Source organism: Nannospalax galili, unplaced genomic scaffold, assembly GCF_000622305.1.
Source record: "Nannospalax galili isolate Female #2095 unplaced genomic scaffold, S.galili_v1.0 scaffold70, whole genome shotgun sequence".
In the NCBI taxonomy this organism is placed as follows: Eukaryota; Metazoa; Chordata; class Mammalia; order Rodentia; family Spalacidae; genus Nannospalax; species Nannospalax galili.
In genome coordinates, this window is record NW_008328543.1 from 400,549 (window position 1) to 421,467 (window position 20,919).

Below are 20,919 nucleotides of genomic sequence, written 5' to 3' on the forward strand. Positions count from 1 at the left end.
TAGATCTGGAGTTCTCACCAAGATTTCTTAACTGTTACTCATCTTTTTAGCATGTGTGCATTCAGTTTCTTCAAGCCAGTTATAATGGATCTCTTTATAGTTCATGCATTTTGCTGCCAATGGATTATACACTGACACTTGGCTCACATGAAGTAGACAATACGCATTTCTTGTCGAAACAAGACTGTTGAAATAGCAAAATGTCTCACTTCCTCAGAGTTATACAACCCATGTAATAAAGGTTAAATTTGGTGGCCTTACTATAAAATTTACTTGCTTAGAGAGCTGTTGGTGACTTCGCACAGGGAATTCAGTGATGTCTACAGTACTCAAGAGACAATGATGGTTTTGAGCCTTAGCTGGCATTGCAGATCAGAGGTGTTCACATGAACATCTAAGACTTGAAAATATATGGCAGAGATTTTGGAGCATAGGACAATTAATACTTGTAGAGTAGAGGAAACTACTGCAAATGTTTGGGGCTGTGAAGACCAAGTCAACTCAGTATATATTTTAGCCAGAGATAGACAAGGATGAAATCAAAATAGATTTTTTTTAAATACGTAACGCTAGTACTTCAAATAATTGACAACGGTGGCTGCACAGAAGTAAAAGAAGGAGGAAATCCAGGAAAGCTTTTTATTGAGGCCACGGGACTATACCGTCTACATACAACATGCATCTGGTCAACTATCAGGCTGGAGATACCGTGGATTGTGTTACACTTGAAACGGAAAGTTAACTCATTTATAGTGAAAGAAAAATGAAGAGGTACCATGCTCTATGCAAGGCAACAGGATTTCTTCTTCAGGTTAAATCACGGAGATCTGGCATATCTGGCCTAGTCTACTCATTTCTGCTGAAATGAAGGTGATCTGTCTCAGTGTTTATTCCTTGAGCCACTTTTCTACTCACAGCTTTTGAAAATATGAGAAACTTTTCTATGACCTAGGTATGCAGGTATGTAAAATAACTAATAGATAAATAATAAGCCATAAAGAAATTTATATCAAAACAATTTTCCACCATTTGTTAAAGACAAAGTAATTTTGCAAACCAATGCACTAGATGAGTATCATTTATTTTATAATTCCAAGGGGTCTGGACCCCAACATAGACTGGCACTTATTTTTTTTGGAATCAAGTAGAATAAAATAAACATAAAAGACATTAAAATCATACGGCTAGGTATGCCAAAGAAACGCTTGGGAAAGTATTTTTGCAAAAATAATTCCTCAACATTATGTCTCAGTGTTGTATTTACTGAAGAAAATCTACATGTGGGAAAGTGAGATATTCGAACACATTTCCCCTGCAAGCTTGTGAATTAAATGTGGCTTTTGAAAATGGGAAGAATTTTCTCACAAACACAGAGAAACCAGGTGCTAGGCCATCTTTGGGTTTTGGCTCCATCTCTTGGGTTCACGCAGGCAGAAGACAACAGTGATGTTCACAGAAGAGAGGTGTAAAAAGCAGGAAAAATTGATTCTCTTGTACTCTTCAGTTATTCATTTGTTTTTGTTGCTGCATAAATTTGATATTTGAAAACATCTTCCTTCAGAATCAATAATATGCATTTTACAGTGTAAAATATTAAGGTTCTATAAAGTTACACTGTATGCTAATCACATTTGATCAGCACATGCCAAAGTGATGCTTCACTTTTGAGCAAAGAGTCAAGATGAGTAACATACTATGCCTTCCAACAGCTGCCTTACCCACATGATTTGGGGACTTGTGTTTACTTTAAGATGTACTGGAATATTAGCTATGTGTGGCAAGCCTAACTTGCCAGCAATATGGGATTCCTTTCTTCCCTATTCAAACAAATGAATTATATTTATATGCTAGTAAAACTGAGGAAAATGACATGTGCCATTTGATGTGAAGTGTTTACTTGCTGGTGCTCAATACTTATTTAATTATAGGTTGCATTAGAGGCGTAGAAGCCCCCAGCAATCAGATTATACACATAGCCAGTGAGGCCACTCCTGCAGCCCTGGCTGTGCACATAACAGGGGCCAAACCATGACCATCTATGATTTTAAGTCATTAAATATGAGCTTGCTTATTTCCACAGAGCTTAATCTTGGCTGAATTTCTGATACTGCAGGATACAGAGCATCTTCAATGGCTTTCAGAGCTGAATGATACTTTGATTTTTGTCAGGGCCGAGAAAACTTCTTTGCATAAAACACCCACTACAAAGGAGCAGGAATACATTTAGGGCCATTTCAGCAATTGTGAGAAACTTGGTCCTAATCCCAAGTCAAATTTCATTTAATGATTTTTTTCCATTAATCTCAAATCAGCAACCCAAACAGCAATTTTTAAAATCAAACAATCTAACACTGTACAGTCTGAAGATTGATTGATACATGAAGAATTACTCCATAAGATGTTGTCTTTCTTTTGCATATTTTAACATGATATTTCTACAAGGGTAAAACAATTATATGCAGAGTTAAAGACATTGAAATCCATAAAAAAAAAACAGACTTGAATTTGAGCAAGGTGTTTCAGACAGCGTGCCTTGATGTTGCAGGAGAGATACAAGCTCAGTGCAAAATGCACGTGTTGTGTGTTCCAAACCAAGGCTTCCATGAAGTTGTATGATGCACCATGGGTGAGCACTGTCAGAGGCATCACATTCATTACGTGTTTGATTTTGAATTTATTTTTGGCCAATGAATATCTTGGGAATTTTCACAAATTCTTCAAAACTCTACTTAGAGAGTTTTCAGAGCACGGCTTCCTCTTCCCAGCCCCCTCTGCTGCCCTCACCAGCCAGCTCCGGCTCCTGCTCAGTTCCATAGCTCCTTCTCTGTGCTCGCTCTGACGTCGTTTACGTTTAATGTCCACTTCACATAATATTTTTATCTGACCTCCATGATAAAGTTCAAACAAATGTAAGCTCTTGAAGGGTTGGAAATCATATTATCAACTAGCAAACTGTGTGTCAGTTGCTAAACTGATGAAACACGATCGTTAAATCTCAGGTTCCTTTCTGGAAGATAAATCAGAGAACAACTGGTGGATGGATTCCGTTTCCACCGTATTTCGGTGTTTCTGCACAGGCTTCTCCTAACACGCGTTGCAGTTGAAGAAAACAGAGATCTTGGAGGGGTTCTATGTTCTTTATGATTTGTTTTCATTGCAAAAATATGCCTAGAATTTCTTCTTTAATAAATTAACCAACCTGGGGAAACTACTTAGGATACGCTGCCTTACAGGAATTATGTATCTCAATGCTGGAGCAAGTACCCAGGATATGTAAGCCCTGGGTCTCATCCCTACCACCGCAAGGGAAAAGAATCAACTGAGAAATTGATAGTGCAATGCAATGATTAACTTCATTTTAAATGAGGAAGTAGATGCCAGAATTTTCAACGATGCAGGTAACATGGTGACTGTCAACTCACAGAAATGAAGGTATCTTGAATCCCCACTCCCCATTTGGCCATCTGTCAAATATCATGAAGTCATAAATGACAGAGCCAATTCAAGTTGAAATCGATATTCATGTTATCAATGAGCTGCTTTAAGAAAATTTTTCCCTTCCTTGGCTTTACCTTATGCCTTTGTCAAGCCAGTGGTGCACATTCTCTAATGTTACCTTCATCTCTTCTTACACCATGTTGATGCATCAGCAGGTCCCAATACAAAGCTAAAAGCACGTTCAGGAAAACAAGAGACCGAAGGGACAACGTCCTCATTTCTAGGTGCAAACCCCACTGCCCGCGTGTAATATGAACGCCTTCACACCACTGAGATGAAGTGTCTTCATTTGCTAAGTTTATTCTCCTATAAGATTTTGTGTTTTTTTTTCAGAAAAATTTAATTCAGGTGTTTAAAAATAATTTTTAGTCTTGATAAAAAGGAAAAAATATTTTGTATATTCATGTTCTTTTTCAAGGAAATGGGAAATTAAACAAAAATGTTCAGTTTACATAGCTACAAGAAAATAGAATGACCAGAGACATACGAGGATTCCTGCCGAGCCCTACAATGGGAATATTTTTATTTAACACGATCATGCTTTACTGATAAAAATTACTTAAAGAAGCACAGCCATTGGCAGAACTTCCTCTGCCACAAACTTCAACGAGCCCAGCACCCCATCATCAGACTTCACATCTTCCTTTTCTATTACACTATTGTACCCAGGGCTGAAATCAGACTTGAAATACCAAGAAGTCATTATTTTTTAACATGGGAACTTTCCATGGAGGCTTCATATCTAGGCTACTTATAAATTTGAGACAATACTAATAATCTAAAGTAAGATTTCCCTTAATATAAATAAACTGTGTTAGAATATTTCAAATATCAAACTGAAAGCTATTTTTCCTTCTTTTTAAATATTTTCTATTTATTAGTTTTTTTACTTTATGTATATGAGTATATTGTCTGCATGTGTGTAAGTGCACCTGTGTCATGCAACACCTGAGGAAGTCAGAGGCAGCCATCGGATCCTTTGGAACTGGAGTTACAGATGGTTGTTAGCTGCCTTGAGGGTGCTGGGAATCAAACCCCGGTACTCTACAAGAGCAGTCAGTGCTCTTAACCACTGAGTCATTTATCCAGCCCCCTATTTTTCTAATTTGTACAAAGTCATGATATTGGTGGGTAAGTCAAAGGAATTACACCATTTAAAATGTGTTCACTAAAGACTGAATTAGGTAGAAAATATGGTAAAATTGAATATCACAAGTTTCTAATTTTTGAAAAGTATTCTTTAAGATGATAAATGGAAATTAAAGTCTTATATCTCATCCAAATTTATATAAGAATGTGTCAATATTTGGGTTACTAACAATTGCAAGAATGCACTTCAAGGTATAAAGATTGTTTGACCTGATACCTGGTGACTAACCCTCACTAAGGAACATGAATCCATGAACACATAACTAGTGCTCTGCCCAAGTTATAAAAGCTGAAGGCTAGCACATTTGGGTGTGACAGTATAAAAAGTAGAAACATTTCTCAGACTTTTTCTGTCTACTAGGCTGTAAGTTATTACCAAACAATACTAATAAGTCAGCAACATCCTGCTGCACTTCTTCAAAGACAGGGAAAGAAAAACAGAAGAGAACAGTGCGGAGAGCTTCAGCTTTATGGGAGCTGCTGTGCACAGGTGCCTGGATGCTTGGAAGCAGATAAGCAAATAGAGTTTTAAAAATCTAAAACAAGCTTTTAATAAAGTTAAAAAAACAAAACCCCAAAGCAATGATTTTGTTCTGAACAGGCCCTTCCTTAAAAAGAACGTAATTCTAATCCATGCCTTCAAGATTCTTTTAATAATTGCACAACTAATAAACTGCTTTTTTCTCACACATACCTAAAGGAAAGGGCCAGGCTGTTCTTTATCACAAGATCTCAGGGATTACTGGGACAATTGTTTTGTGTTTACACATTTTTACAACCTCATAGGGAGTTTGGATAGCTTAGAGTCTCCACAGCTGTAAAGGGCTCTGCTTCACAGCTTTATGCATAGCTCACTGAGAAGCTAAGCACAGGGAATTGGACCCAGGGTATCCTGAAAGAGAAGGCATGGTGAGTTCAAGGTGGCAGGAGCCTATGGCTCCAGTTCCTCAAAGCTTGGCAGATCAGGCCAGAAGCAGGGCTGGGGCATAACATGCCGAGAGACCCATGTCTATCAGACCACACATCCCAAAGTTTCTACACTCTTCCAAAACAACATCGCCTGCTGCAGATGAGATGCTCAAACACATGAGCCTCCGGGGGAAGTTCAGAAGCAAACTACTAACACCTACCAGCCACGAAGCTGGGTGTACTTGGAAGCGCATTAACAAGTGGTATGTGTGAAATGGAGCTCAGTCTTCCAGCTGTGGCCTACTCCTGCCATAACTCCTATTGCTCTTTGTCAGTAAGTGCCTGAAATGTATATGCCCCATTTGGAAAACGGCCACTGTCAACATGGTAGATGCAGAGCCATGAACAGGAGTGTGGCTCTTCTCTCACCTCCTCTAAGCATGCTGACATCCCCTCAGAGTAGTCCCTGAGTAATTTGAGAGGGACGCTCTAGCAGAACTCTCTTTGTATCAAAGAATGTTTTCATTGTATTTTTGAGAAATATATAAAATGTATTTTGATCACAGTCATACCCCATTCTCTCTCTTCATCCCCCTCACTATACCCTGACCAATTTTATGTACTATATTATATATACTACAATATAGAGGATATACTTATGTGTAAAATAAAAATAGAGGATATACTTATGTATAAAATATATTTATGTAATGTCATTTCTTAAGGCTTATCAACCCAAATTTGTGTTCCCAAATGCTGTTTGGTGTGGGTTCACCCACTGGAGCCTGGCTAACCTACCCAGTGCCACACCCTTAAAGAAAACTGACTCTCCATGTCCCAGAATCTATCAGTTGCCAATGGTTCCCCAGCTGGGGTTGCTAGTTCTGACCCACTTCCCCATCTCTGTGTTGGGACTTTGGCTTCAGCTTACATGGGTCTTGTGCATGCTATCACAATTACTGTGAGCTCACATGAGTAACTTCCCAGCTGTCTGGAAAACAATGTTTCCTTGTGGTCATCCACCACCACTGACTTTTATGGTCTTTCTGTCCCCTCTTCTGAATGATCCCTGAGCCTTGGGAGGCAGGAGTTTGATACAGGTGTCTTTTTCATGACTAAGTCCTCTGCAGTTTCTTAGTCTCTGCACAATGACCAGTTGTGGGTCTCTGTGTTAATCAGCATCTGCTGCAAGGGGAAGCTTCTCTGGTGGGAGCTGATTCATTAATCAATGAGCAAAACAATAACTCATTAGAAGTTGGTTTAATGTTATGCCCATTTGGAAGAATATTGCTAGTAGCATCTCCCTAATGAACTGAGACCTGTCTAGCCATAGGTCCATTGGCCTGTGGACTTTAACGCCAATCAAAAAGTGGTTGGTCACTCGGATACCATGCATACCACTATTGCACAACCCAGCATATCTTTACAGGCCATGGATATTTTAGCTTACAGGTCTCAGAGCCAGTCAAGGTTTGTGATTACTTTTCTCTTTTGGTAGCTTGCATAACACCATCCACTATGAAAAACACCCAGTAGGGAATAGTTGAAACCAGTAACAGCTTGATTTCTCCTTGCTTTACAACTCATATGTAAAACAATAGGGTCTTATCATCAAGTTCTGGCAAGTGGCCAAGAGCAAGGGCAGTGGCCAGTATTGTTTGAGGGTTTAGGACTCCTGGTCAACTCCTCAAATCTGGGAGTTCATTCCTGGCATTCGGCTTTTTATTTACTAGTTTGTTAGGGGCAATGGCCTTCTGTTATAGGGTAACGCCATTTCAACTATTTTATACTGTTTATGAATGCAATGTTATAAAGCTCCTATGGTGGTAAGTTTCCATGTGACTTTTTATAAAGGCCTTGGTGTTAGACACTGAAGAAAAAACTTGAAGAAGACAGAGAACATGGAAAGACTGCTGGTGCTCATGGATCAGTAGGGTTAATATCGTGAAACGGCCACCCTACCGAAACAGTCTTCAGATTCAACACAATACCCATTAAATTATCACACAATTCTTCATAGAAATGGACAAAACAATCTCAGGTTTCACATGGAAATCCAAAAAGCCCAGTAGAGCCCAAATAACACTGAATAATGAAAGAACAGCTGAAGCCATTACTATCCCTGACCTCAAATTATACCACAGAGCTATGGGAATCAAAACAGCATAGTGCTTTGCTGCAACTGTTGTAAATTCTGGTATTTGAAATGAGATAGCTGCTCTTTTATTAATGATACATGGATTATGTCTCAAGAAACTAAATGAACATTTCAGAATAAATTATTGCTGTATGTAAACTGTTACTGAAATTGGTATTTGTTTGGTCTTATTTCACATTTATATTAACAGTTGTCAAAGGGCCTCTTTTAAAACCTTGTGTAATTTTTTTCTTCAGATTCTATGCATTAAGTATAAAATTTCCTCTTACTGTGATAAAAAAAAAAAAAAAACAAAAGAAACAAACAACAACAAAAAAAAAAACCCACACCAAACAACCAGCATGGTACTGGCATCAAACAGACACACATTGATCAATGGAATAGGATTAAGGCCCCAGATTTAAGGCCATGCACTTTCACCTACTTGATTCTTAAGAAAGGGGCTAAAAACACAAAATGGAGAAAAGGCCACATGTTCAACACTGGTATTGGTCAAAGTGGATAGCCTCATGTAGAGGAATGAAATTAGATCCTTAGCTCTCACCATGAACAAAACTCAACTCTAAAGGATCAAGGACTTCTACATAAGACCTGACACCTTGAATCTGTTAGAGGAGAATTTAGGGCATATACTAGAAATTAAAGGCACAGGAAAGAACTTTCTGAGCAGAGCCCCTTATAGCTCAGATATTAGGGTCAATAAATGGCAAATAGGAGCTTATGACACTAAAAAGCTCTGTTTAGCAATGAACACCATCATTCAAATGAAGAGGCAAGCTACAGAATGGGAAAAAATTTTTCCATCTATATATTTGACAGAGGATTAATATGTAGAATATATAAAGAATTCAAAACTAAACCCTAAAAACAATTTAAAAATTGGGGCAATGAATGAAACTTCTCAGAAGATGAAACACAGATGGATAAGAAATATTTTTTTTTTTTTGGTCTTTCTGAGGCAGGGTCTCTCTGTAGCCCTAGCTGTCCTGGAACTCACTTTGTAGACCAGGCTGGCCTTGAACTCACAGAGATCAGCCTGCCTCTGCCTTCCGAGTGCTGGGATTAAAGGTGTGTGCCACCACGCCTGGCTTTTTTCAAATGTTCAACATCTTTAGTCATCAGGGAAATGCAAATTAAAACTACTTTAAAATTTAATCTTAACCCAGTCAGACTGGCCAAGATCCAAAAGACAAACAATGACAGGTGATGGCAAGGATGTGGGGAAAGGCAACTCTTATCCACTGCTGGTGGGAGTGCAAACTGGTGCAGACACTATGGAAATCACTGTGGAGCTTCCTCAGAAACAAGACATAGATCTACCCCATTATTGAGCCTTATCACTCTTGAGCATATACCCAAAGTACTCTGTACTCTATTACAGAGATGTCTGTTCATCCATGTTCATTGTGAGGGAAGACTTTTCAAATGGAGTTTCCCTCCTTCCTTCCTTCCTTCCCTCCCTGCCTGCCTCCCTCCCTCCCTCCCTCCCTCCCTTCCTTCCTTCCTTCCTTCCTTCCTTCCTTCCTTCCTTCCTTCCTTCTTCCTTCCTTCCTTCCTTCCTTCCTTCCTTCTTTCCTTCTTTTGAGACAGGGTCTCCCTGTAGCCCCATTTATCCCCAGTTTACCTGAAACTTACTATGTAGACTTGGTTTACCAAGATCTCACAGAGATCCACCTGCCTCTGTCTCTGGAGTGATGGGATTAAGGGCTGTGCCACCATGCTGGGCCTCAAAAGGACTTTAAATTATATACTTACAACTTGTATAATAAAACTTACCATGATAATTCTATTCTTGATTTGATTTTCTATCAAAGCTAACATCTGCTAGTGAGGGGAAAGGAGGAAGCACGGAGTGGCTACTTTTGAAATTATGTGACAGTTGATGTTATTTTACTTTTTTAAACTAAATAACATTTTAGGAAGAGAAATTTCTAGCAATTCTCCTATACCTCTTCCTTCCCTGTCTGTCCCATCGCACAAGGACAGTCAATAAAACAAAGTTCCCATGACATGCATTTAAAGTGGATTAAAGAAATTGAATAAGAATTCAAATTAGAAGTATAAATGCATTAAATTTTTAAATAAAAGATTTTTTAAATAATAAACTTTTAGTCTTTGTTCACTGGTGTTTCTACAGTTAAGTTCCCTGGAGACTTATCAGACAAGGATTTTTGTAGTTTTTTCTAACTCATACTAATTGTATATGTTAGTTGGGTCACTGATTTTCCACCCCTGAACCCACCATGTGCTTTTCAGTCTTTGTCTACACCCAACACCATCCCCAACTCTACTAATCACTGTTCTGCATTCAGGTCAGCATCTGGTCAGGCTCCACTACAGTGAACAACTTGCGATAGCTGTGTTTCTAGTTCTGCCTTATCTTACTTGACATAATATCCCAGGTCTTCCCTTTATGGCCAACAACAAGACTCCATTTCTCTTAATGGCCAAATTGCATTCCGTTCCATGCTTCACAGTTTTTATCCATTCCTCTGTTGATGGGCATGTAACTAGACTGCTCCTGTCAGCTGTGCTGCAAAGCACTGGTCACACAGCTCTCTCTCTCTAGTTTGCTGACTTCATTTCACTTGGATACATAATCAAAAGTGGGATAGCTACATCACATGTTGGATGTGCTTTAGGCATTGTGAGGAATCTCCATTCTGTTCTCCAAAACAGTTGGGCAATTTAAATTCCTAGCAGAGCATAAAGTTCCTTTTCTCTGCACCTTTTGCCTGTTTTATTCCTTGTTATGTTTTGTTAGAAATCCTTCTTCCTGGTAACAGATGGTTTTTTATTGTAGTTCTGACTTTTAAGAACTTTTTCTAAGAGCTAATGAAAATAAACATATATAAATAAACTTTTAAACTATTTTCTTTCCTTTTGAGTTTTCTATAATATTTAATTGGATTATGTGGCTGCTGGTTAGTGAGTCTCACAAGATCCTTTTATTCCACATGTTAACACTTTGTCTCATGATCAGTGGCAGATATTTTCTCTCATTCTGGGATTGCCTCTTCCCTATGGTTTCCATTTGCATAACAGACTCAGCCGCTTTTGTGTAAAATAACCCATCCCTTTATCAATATTTGCTTTTACTATATCTGCTTTTGTACTTCTCCTAAGAAAATCTGTCTTTAATATTTATGTGGAATAGCTACATTTTTAAAATGACTTACACATGGAGAGTCACAGCAAAATAGCAACAAACTGTCCTTTGACCATTATCTTATTTAATTCAAAATATTATATTTTACTTAATTGGAGTCTTTTAAAGTGCTTCACATGAAGTTATAGATAATTCACCTAAATCTTACTAGTGGCTAACAGAACTGGTATTTACCACTAAATTTGAAACCCCAAATGTAGTATTGTCTGTAATTAGACTATACTTTTACAATCACTTTGGTATCATATATAATCACTATGTTATTTCAGTGGTTATATACAATCATACAATACTCCAAAGGCAATCTAAATGAAATACAATTTTTTGATTTTTAGCTTATTATGTAAATGGATACCCACTTTATGAAATTATTTTATTTCATTTTCTTTTTAAAACAGGGTTTCCCAGTAACCTCAGCTGGCCTGGAACTATGCAGGGCAGGCTGGCCTTTATCTCACAGAGATCCACCTGCCTCTGCCTCCAGAGTGCTAGCATTAGAAGCATGTGCCACCATATTGGGCTATGAAATAATTTTAAATATACAAAATTTTTAAAATGTATACATATATATGCATACATTATGATACCTGTTACAGTAATGAATACATACTAAGCTTTTAAACTTAGGGTATCCTAAGCTTTTAAAACATTAGATGTAGATGCTTTTATTTAACATCATTTAATATTTAATAAAATTTTCTGAACATATGTTCCACAGCATTCTCTTACATTTGGAAATTACTGTGAATATTCAAATAAGGTCCATGTGTCACTGTCATAGGAATGGCTGAACAAGCGAAAGGAACTTTGTGTCTAAGAAACAACACAATACAAAATTTGCAGTCAGTGAGCTTTGATCAAAGTTGATTATGTTGAAAATTCTCAAGGATAATAATAGTCCACACAATACCGAGTGAAAGGTTTCAGTTCTGAGGTTCAAGAGAGACACTGGGGCAGCCTGCATTGGGTGAACAATTATTTTAAGAGTTATCAATAGACAGACAGCAACATGGTGAAGTCTCTAAGAAAAGATCAGGCTCATGTTGCAGAAAGAGGGTCCCTTCTTACACATTTTAGAGGGAGGGGGAGGGTCTGTTCCACTTGATTGATGGGCAATCCCTACCATGCTTGTTACCAGGCTGCCTCTGATTCCTGGCTGGTGAGGGGGGAGGGTAATAAGTCTGAGATTCTGGACATGTGTGTGTAGAATCAATGTAGAATCAGCTAAGTGAGGTGGAGGGATGGGGGACTTGGGGTTGGGGTGGGGAGGAAGGAGCAAGAATCTAGAAAAACAGGTTAACGGAGGACCATTATAAAATGATGGGGCACCGGCTAACACCAAGGAGAAAGGTGAGTGTCCTTCCCTCTGACACTGTTTGTGGGGTTCTTATTCATGCTAATCATGTTAATGTGTTGCTGACTGGAAACAATGTAGGTCTGGAATGCCTATACTGTATGAAGCACATTTGGGGATTATAACCATGCTTTCACAGACTTACCTGTTTTGTGGGGATGTAACCTAATCCAGGAAATGGCCCCAACATTTTCCTCTTTAATGTAAAATGCACTCTCAGCTTATAGGAAAAATAGCCAAATGGTCTTTGTCCACTCTGTTTAACTAGAACTTGGCTTTCATTCATTCTAAATGTTTCCCTGCCCCTTTGTTAATATAAAACAAGTGTTTTACTCATATAAGACATTTCTCTCACATATGAAGGAATGTGGTAACCCAGAAATTCCATGTCACAGGCCAAGAAAGCTCACTTTCTGGCAGTCTTAAATTTAACTGAGGATATTTTACAATTTTAAAATTTAAATCAAAGGCAGATATAAGCATGAAGGAGAATGACAAATTCACATTACTATTCAGAATAACTAATATCTCAGCAACATTAATGAAAAGAAGTGCATTTATAAACCTGAAGCTCTGGAGATAATCTCTCTAGCCTTGTTAAAGTAGGTGAGTATAACATTACAGAAATGCTTAGTTTCCTATCAGTCATTCATTTGCCAGAAATAATAAAGAATCTAAAAATGAAATTCTGGTTTCTAATCACAGAAATACATAAGGTCAGTATCTTAACATTATGAGGAATGATAATAATTACCTCTAATTCCAAATTGTTGATATTATTACTCTTAAAAAATGAGTTATATCTGGAAAGATGGCTCAGCAGTTAAGAACACTGATTGTTCTTGTAGGCCTTGAAGACCCAGGTTCAAATCCCAGCATCCACATGGCAGCTAACAACTGTCTGTAACTTTAGTTCCAGGGGATCTGACAGCCTCTCTGTCCTCCAGGAGGCACTGCACAACACAGGTGTACTTACCTACAAGCAGGCAATACATGCATGTACATAAAACAAAAATAAATAAAATATTTTTTAATTATGTAAATTAATTTTGTTTAAAAAAGTAAGCAAAGCATAGCTACGGCTAATTAAAAAATGAAAAAAATGAAATATTTTGTAAGTTTACTGAACATTTTGAAATAGGCTTAAATCATACAAATAATGGTTTTTCTCCTCAGTTTCATAATAGTTTCATTCTTTTTAAAGAATAAAAGCTTATGTCCTAGTTTGCTTCTCCATTGCTGTGACAAAACACTCTGACCAATACCAACTTGGGGAGGAAAGGGTTTATTCAGCTTACATCTCCCAGGTCACAGTTCATCAGGGAGTCCAAGGTAGGAACTCAGGGCAGGAACCCGGAGGCAGGAGCTGGAGCACAGGCCATGAAGGAACGCTGCTTACTCGCTTGCTCTCCTGGCCCCTGCTCAACCTGCTTTCTTATGCAACATAGGCCTACCTGCCCAGGGGTGGCACCACCCACAGTGGGCTTGGCCCTCCCACATCACTCAACAATCAAGAAGATGCCCCACAGACATGGCCACAGGGCAGTCCAATGAAGGCAATTTCCCAGTTGAGGCTCCCTCAACCCAGGTGTGTCAAATGGACACAAAAGTTGTCCAGCACAGCTTACATAAAAGCTTTTTATGTAATATTAACTGCCATGAACCCACTTGTTTGGGGAGAGAGTTTAGATGATACAAATATTGAAAATGCCAAAACAATGTTCAGTTAATATAAACAACACAAAACCAGCAAGAAATGCGTACTAACAACAGTGTTCTATAAAACTTATTTACTACAGAGAAATTTTAAAATACTTCTGAGGTTTGATAGAGAGGCTTTTCAAGATTAACATTTAAATTAACTGCTGCTCTTAAGTCATTCACAACCTTTCCTTCACTGCTCTCAATAAGGTCTTTATATCCCAAATAAATCAATAATATTACAAATCAAGAAACAAGAACAACAGGAATAACTTTTATTAAATGGACAGAATATGAACCAATGACTTTTAACCCAACAAGCGAAGCATAGTCACTGAACCACGTGCTTTTGTGACCTGGGTACCTGACCTTGATTCCTCAAAAGCTCAATTTGGTGTTACACCCAAAGAAAATCAATGAATGTGGATACGTTTGAGAATTTACATATAAAGTGCTGAAAGGCAGCACATGCATGTTCATTGGAAACAATGATCAGGAGAAACAATTGACCTTGTGTGTATGAGATGTTCTAGAACGAGGGATGGAAAGGGGAGATTGTCTGATAAGGGTAGAACTATGTTCCTAGTTCCCAAAAATTGAAGAAATGAATTTGAATAGATATATTGGTGTGAGGTCTGACACCACAGTATAATTTCAAGAGACATCTGGGGGGCCAAGTGACCTCTGAGTTTGGGCCCACTCACATAAGTAAAAAGTCAGGATGTTTTATTGACCTATTAACTGTAATGTGACATGGAAACACCACAAAATTCTGATGTCACCACTATAGTATGATTCAAAATGTGTGTGTTCACCTAGGCCTTTGATTATGTGTTCACTGCGGTGCTGAGGTGCTGATATCACTGAACCATGTTGGATGACTTGAATTTTCTAACTTTGTTTTTGTTGTTAAAGGAGCAGATATTTTCAAAAGATAAAATGAAATGAGATATTAACAAATGTGCATAGCAACATGGCTGTGGGTTTGAATTCTTAAGTGTGGAGATATAAGCCACCAAGAGATGAGACAGAGACTGGCCCTCTGAACTAAAGGCTGGTAGATGAGTCCAACATCAATGGATGTGGGAAATTGATAAACCAAAGACACTTGTGACTAATGTACATCTGTGCGATCAATCAGGACCTTCTTTTCTACTACACAAATACATCAGCTGACAATCACTTCTGTCTTCTCAAACTGCTTACCATTTCTTCAGCTCACCACCTGTATTCATCCATGAAGTCTGAGTTTGTTTTCTCATGTGCAGGAAAACATTTCATTTAAATGCATGTCAATCTAACTGTTCAGGGCCCTTCTCTGCACACTGCCTTCCCACTTCTCTTTCACACTTTGCTCTCTTGCTGTTCTTTCTTTTTATCTCCTGGGTATCTACCTCTCTCTGCATGTGCAAGGTGGTTTGGACTATTTTCTTCTTGATACATCCCAAGTGCATTCTATGCCTCACACAGAAAGGTCTGACTATATTCATAGCTACATCTTGAAAAGAGGTCTACATTGGAGATTGGTTGGTGGTTTAATGAATGAGTGAACGCCTGCAATAGCCATATCTTTGCAGACTGCATTTGTTCATGTTACTCATAACAGGGAAGCTGAGGCTGCAGACGAGGCCTCCTTCATTCAGGTTCTGTAGCAACCCTGTTGCTGGGAAGGTAGAGGTACAACTTAACTTTTATTGGCATCTCTTCCCTTCCTTTCCAAAACCAATATGGGAATCAACCAGCTACATACACATTTACAGATCAAATCACTGTTCTGTATTTTTGTAAATTTTCAAAAGTACATAAGGGAAGAGAAAACAATCCAGAGAACAAAATGGAAAGGACTTGGTACCAAATGCCTTTAGAAAAGACACTTTACTGACAACCACAGCAACACTGGAGTCTGAGAACCAAATCTAATACATGAAAAAAAATCATAATCAAGAAAACAAAAGTAAATTGCAATGCAAACCAAACTGAACAAAATATACCCCCTTCCCCCAAAAAAAACCTGCTGCCTTTGGTAACCAATGGGAAGTAGTTCTGGTAGATTTAAAAGTAATTCATTGCCTATAATAATTCCCTAAACCTTTTAAAATATTTTATTTTTATTAAATTTCTTTTATGTGCATGAGTATATTTCATGCATACATATAGCATGTAAGTGTACCCGTGTCATGCAGTGTCCACAGAGGTCAGAAGAAGGAGTCAAATCCTCTGAACTGGAGTTATAGTGGTTGTTAGCTGCCATGTGGGTGCTGGACTGCAAGAGCAGGCAGTACTCTTAGTTACTGAGCCATCTTTCTAGCCTCTGCAAGCCCTTTTTACTAAGTGAGAGCACTATAATTAGTAGATTCCTATTTATTTTATATAAAGAATAATTGTGCAGTTTGCTTAATATGTGTGACCTGAAATTAATATAAAATACATACTAGATTCAGTGGGTTCTCAAAAGTTTCCTTAAGTAACTATAGATTAATGCCTAACAAATACTTTCATATTCTTTGATCCACACAAGCAACTCATATTGAATTGAAATACCTTAACAATGATGTGTATAATTATTTAGAATAAAAACATTTGTTTTGAAGATTACTCTGGAAGGCATTTTGAGACAAAGAAGCATTTTAAAGCATTTTGGAATTACTGTTTTTGTCAAGTGATTGCTAAGAACCACACTCTGTTGATTAATGCACTCTTCAAAGGTGAGGGTTTTGACCCACTTCAGATTCTCTGTGTCCTAGTGAAGAAAACCTACCCTGCAACTGTCTGAGCAAGGTGTACCATCAAGCCAGTATCTGATTACAAGGGATGTGCATAGTGCTAGAATGTCCTGTGTAATGGAAACTTGGGAAAGAAAGAAAGGACTTGGGGAGGCAGGAAGTGGAAATTAAACTCTCAGAGTGTAAGCAAGGATTAGTGTGTGTGAGAACCACGGTCAGAGTGGTTCCGCTCAGGGGAAGGCCATACTTCCTTTTAAAACCAGTTATTGAATCAGCTTGTAATGATTTTCATCAGAGCCTTACTGGCTAACAGTTGAAAAACACTAAACACGCGAAACCTAAGCGCCATAGCACATAGGGAATGAGGAAGATAAATTTCCCTCACTCCCTTCCCATAATACAACCCCGCACATGCTCCTTTCCTCCTGTGCCAGGATCTGTCGTTCCTGCTATTTGCACCTGACTTCTTCCATCTCTGATGACTGAATGAGAAATGAGCATCAAAACACTGATGACTGGGGCCACTGCGCCTCACAAATGTGTTTCATGCTACTTACACATGGAATCAAGAAAAAAATTAAGTGACTTATTAATAAGAAGTTTCCTATTGTGAAAAACACTGAGAGAACACATTTTTCCATAGGGTGCCTGATTCAGGTTTATATCTCATACTACACATGGTTAACATGAATGCTTTGCATGAAGGGGAAACATGCAAACCTAAAAGAACATGGTCTTTATTTTCTTAGAAATCAGGTGTAACATTGCAAAATTTAGTATTTTCATCATCTATAAGAATACTAGACTCGTGAGCCTCAAAATAGTAATTGAGAGGACCCCAATTTTGCAGTTATTTCTCCCTACACTAAAATTCCAGTTTGGTGTCTGTGTGACATATCCTCTACTCTGCACATGTCTCCTGTTCCTAGTGTTGTGCTCCTTCCATTAGTTACTAAAATGCAGTTCTGTATTTGGAGCTATTCAGTCAGCAAACAAGAAGGTGGACCATGATAAAATTCCAACAAAATTATACATCATTTTTGGATAAGGAACAACCTACTTTCTCAGTGTTTAGAAAATGTCTGCATATCAGTTCAGCTTCATATTCAAAAGGTTGGAGCTCTGACCTTTTAGAAAATGATCCTTTGGCACAAATGAAGCAGTGGAATTCATTGCTGTGTCTACAGCCTTCCCAAGGATGGGCACAGCTAAATGGTTTTCTCTAACAATGGTTCTCTCATAGTAAAAACCATGAAAGGATTAAAATAGATGGGCAGCTAGAGATGATAGCACCTTAACAATTTTTTGGAAAATGGTTTCCTAGCTAATGTGAACTACTTTAACAGCAAACAAAATGAATCAGTGTGATTTGATGATGAGTTGGATAAAAATAGAGGTGTGCTGATGAATGAGTTTGAAATCATGATTTTAATGCTATGTAGCATCTATGATCCATCTAGGCAGACAAAAAATATCATAAAATGATTTATTTTTCTGCATCTAGGAATCAAGTTAAGACACTAAAACATATGAAACAAAAGGAAATATTTTATATATAAACAAATTATAGAAATGAGTCATAAACAGTCATACAGAGAGAGGAGAGGGGAGGCAAATCACATCCACACTATCTCACATGAGTGGTCTAGATTTAACTCATTGAAAGGATCAAGGCCCAGATTGGCTCAGGTGAGAACTTCAGTATTTATTTTCATCTCTCTGAAATATACCCAAACATCCTGCTACCTACTGGGTCCTGTAAAAAACAGAATACACAAATATTTTATTACTACCAAAGACATGATGGAGGAAATCATACATTAATACTGTTTAATAGCAGGGCCTGAAATGATTGGTTTACTGGGAAGTTTCTTGGTTTGCCAGAGAAAATTATAAATGTTATTGTCCTGATTTTGTTTTAGATTTTGACCTCAAAGATGATTATACACATTATGGTGTCTGGCAGAAATTCCTTTGATTACCATAGTTTTAGAAATTTCATGTAAAAGAAAACTGCAAAACATTTATACTCTAAGTTGATATTATACTGTGTACCGACACATAGAGCTTTGCAGCACTCTGAGGAGTTGGCAGTTTTTACAAAATATGTCAAGCAAGAAGCACAACATCCTTGTACTGCATCGTGTCATGTTCTTCTACAATGCCAATACTGAACTCCCCACATGGGCCTGTGCAGCACAGCCAGGGTCTTCTCTGTGCAGGGTCCCCACGCCCTTGAGAAAAGCAGGACAAATAGCAAAGGAGACAAGTCAGTGCCATCAGACGGGTCACCTGGATAGCAAAGCACGTGCAGCCACACACTGAAGGACATTCGTTACGTAAAATCAAATGCTTCATTTCAGCACAGTTTTTATGCACAGAGAAATTGGTTAAAAATAAGGTATGGTTGCCAGTATCCATGTCAGGAGGCTCACCACTGCCTGTAACTCCAGCTCTATAGGAAGAGACCCAATGCCTTCTTACGACCTCTGAAGGCACCATCACACATGTGGCTTATATTCACACAGATAAAGACACATATAGACACATAGACACGCACACGCACACACACACACACACACACACACACACACACACATAGACACAAATGCACACACAATTTTTTAAAGTTCAATTTGAGGTATTAAGAAAATACAGGTTTGTTGTGAAGAGAAATAAGTAAAACATAAATCTACATATGAACTACTATTTTCCTACTATACTATTTTAATATTTTTTTAATGTAATTAGAACTAATTTCCAACATATTTTGATGGGTCATAATAACTCTCATTCCATATGATTTTATTATCAGTAGAGTTAATATTTAAATAACCAAAATATATTTTTGTTATTACTTAACATTAAAAAATTGTTTAAATTCAGGGTATGAACATGCAGACATTTTGGGTTATTACAAAAGGATGAGGAAGAAAATAAAAGCATGTACTGGTTCCTCAAGTAAGTAAGAGGAGAAACCTAAACAAAGCTATGAAGAACACGTGCTGTGGGACTTAATGCCCAGTCAAGTCCAAGCATGTGAGCGGTTACTCCAGAGCAAGATGTGAAGGAATATTTTAAATTTTGAGAAATTTGAAATTGTTAGAAGAATTTGACATGGTTAGGGTTCGCTGTAATTATGCATGGAGTAAATCTTCAGACCTTTTCCCTGCCCTGACTTTGGCTATGTCCTCTCTCTAGTACCTGCAGACTTCCTTACCACGCTCAACTGCAGTGGCTCACCAGCTTTGACCCTTGGTTTTTAACACATTTTACACAGGCCTTATCATATGAACACCTCTCTGGAGGAACACACTTTCAGGTGGATGCTCATATGCATGACTGCCAGTTCCACATACTGACATATTCCAAAACATGTCTGATGAACAGTTGGGCTGACTCCGATCAAGTCACTCCTCATCCAGAAATAAATACTGAAGGAATCTCTCATGACATAACTCAAGAAAAGAATTTTAAGGAGTAACAAATTTCAAATTCACAGAACAGAGGAAGTGAAAGCAAGCCCTTCATGATTTGTGTGGAAGTTGCCATGTGGTGTCTCTGCTTATACCAAACCTAAGGCTAAATTTAAAGACCTCTGTCCCAGATGGAGTGTTTGTAATCGCAAGCTCACTCACCATTCCGACTCTCTTCATCGATGGCCACGATGGTAGCTGGGGGGCCTCCCCTAGCTAATTTGCAATCTAGAGAGAAGATAATCAAAGGTAAGCAATGACAACTGCAAACACCTTCTCTAGATCAAATTCACAGAGTTAGTTTTAAAAAGCATATCCCTACAATAAAATTAAAATACAGCATTTTAAGATGTTTAACTATTTTACTAAGAAGGACATTTCTTAAGACCCATACAGCTTCTACAACAACATAACCCAGTCACTTCTAAACCCAATCATTATTCAGATCTTACTGAGAAACCAGCAGAGATCACTGGAGAGAAGTCCTTCAGGATAGAGGTAATGGGATGGTAATTTAACCCAGAGAAAACATAAAGAATTAATGACAAGGATAAATTATGATAAAGCTCCACAACAGAAACAAACATAATTGGACTTTAATTATGATAAAGGGCATAATTAAAATGAATAGAATTTTAATAGTGTTCTAAAAACAATGAAATAAAGACAGACAAGCACAGGATGTCCATGATGTATCTGGGGTTTTAATTTTTGTCATCTTACCCTCATATTGCCAGTCTGGAGTCAAAAGTACAGAATCATCAATGGGAGCAGATCAGAAA

The 20,919-nt window shown here is 38.0% G+C and overlaps 1 protein-coding gene across 7 annotated transcripts in view; it reads right to left on the bottom strand.

Moving 5' to 3' along the window:
• The window catches only part of LOC103729463 (protocadherin-15), a 1,150,197-nt gene that overhangs the window by 385,305 nt on the left and 743,973 nt on the right, over positions 1-20,919 (bottom strand). For all 7 annotated transcript variants that reach the window (XM_029560656.1, XM_029560654.1, XM_029560663.1 and 4 more), the window contains one exon: positions 20,300-20,365. In XM_029560656.1, coding sequence (XP_029416516.1) covers positions 20,300-20,365 — 66 coding nt within the window. The remainder of the gene's footprint in view (positions 1-20,299; positions 20,366-20,919) is intronic.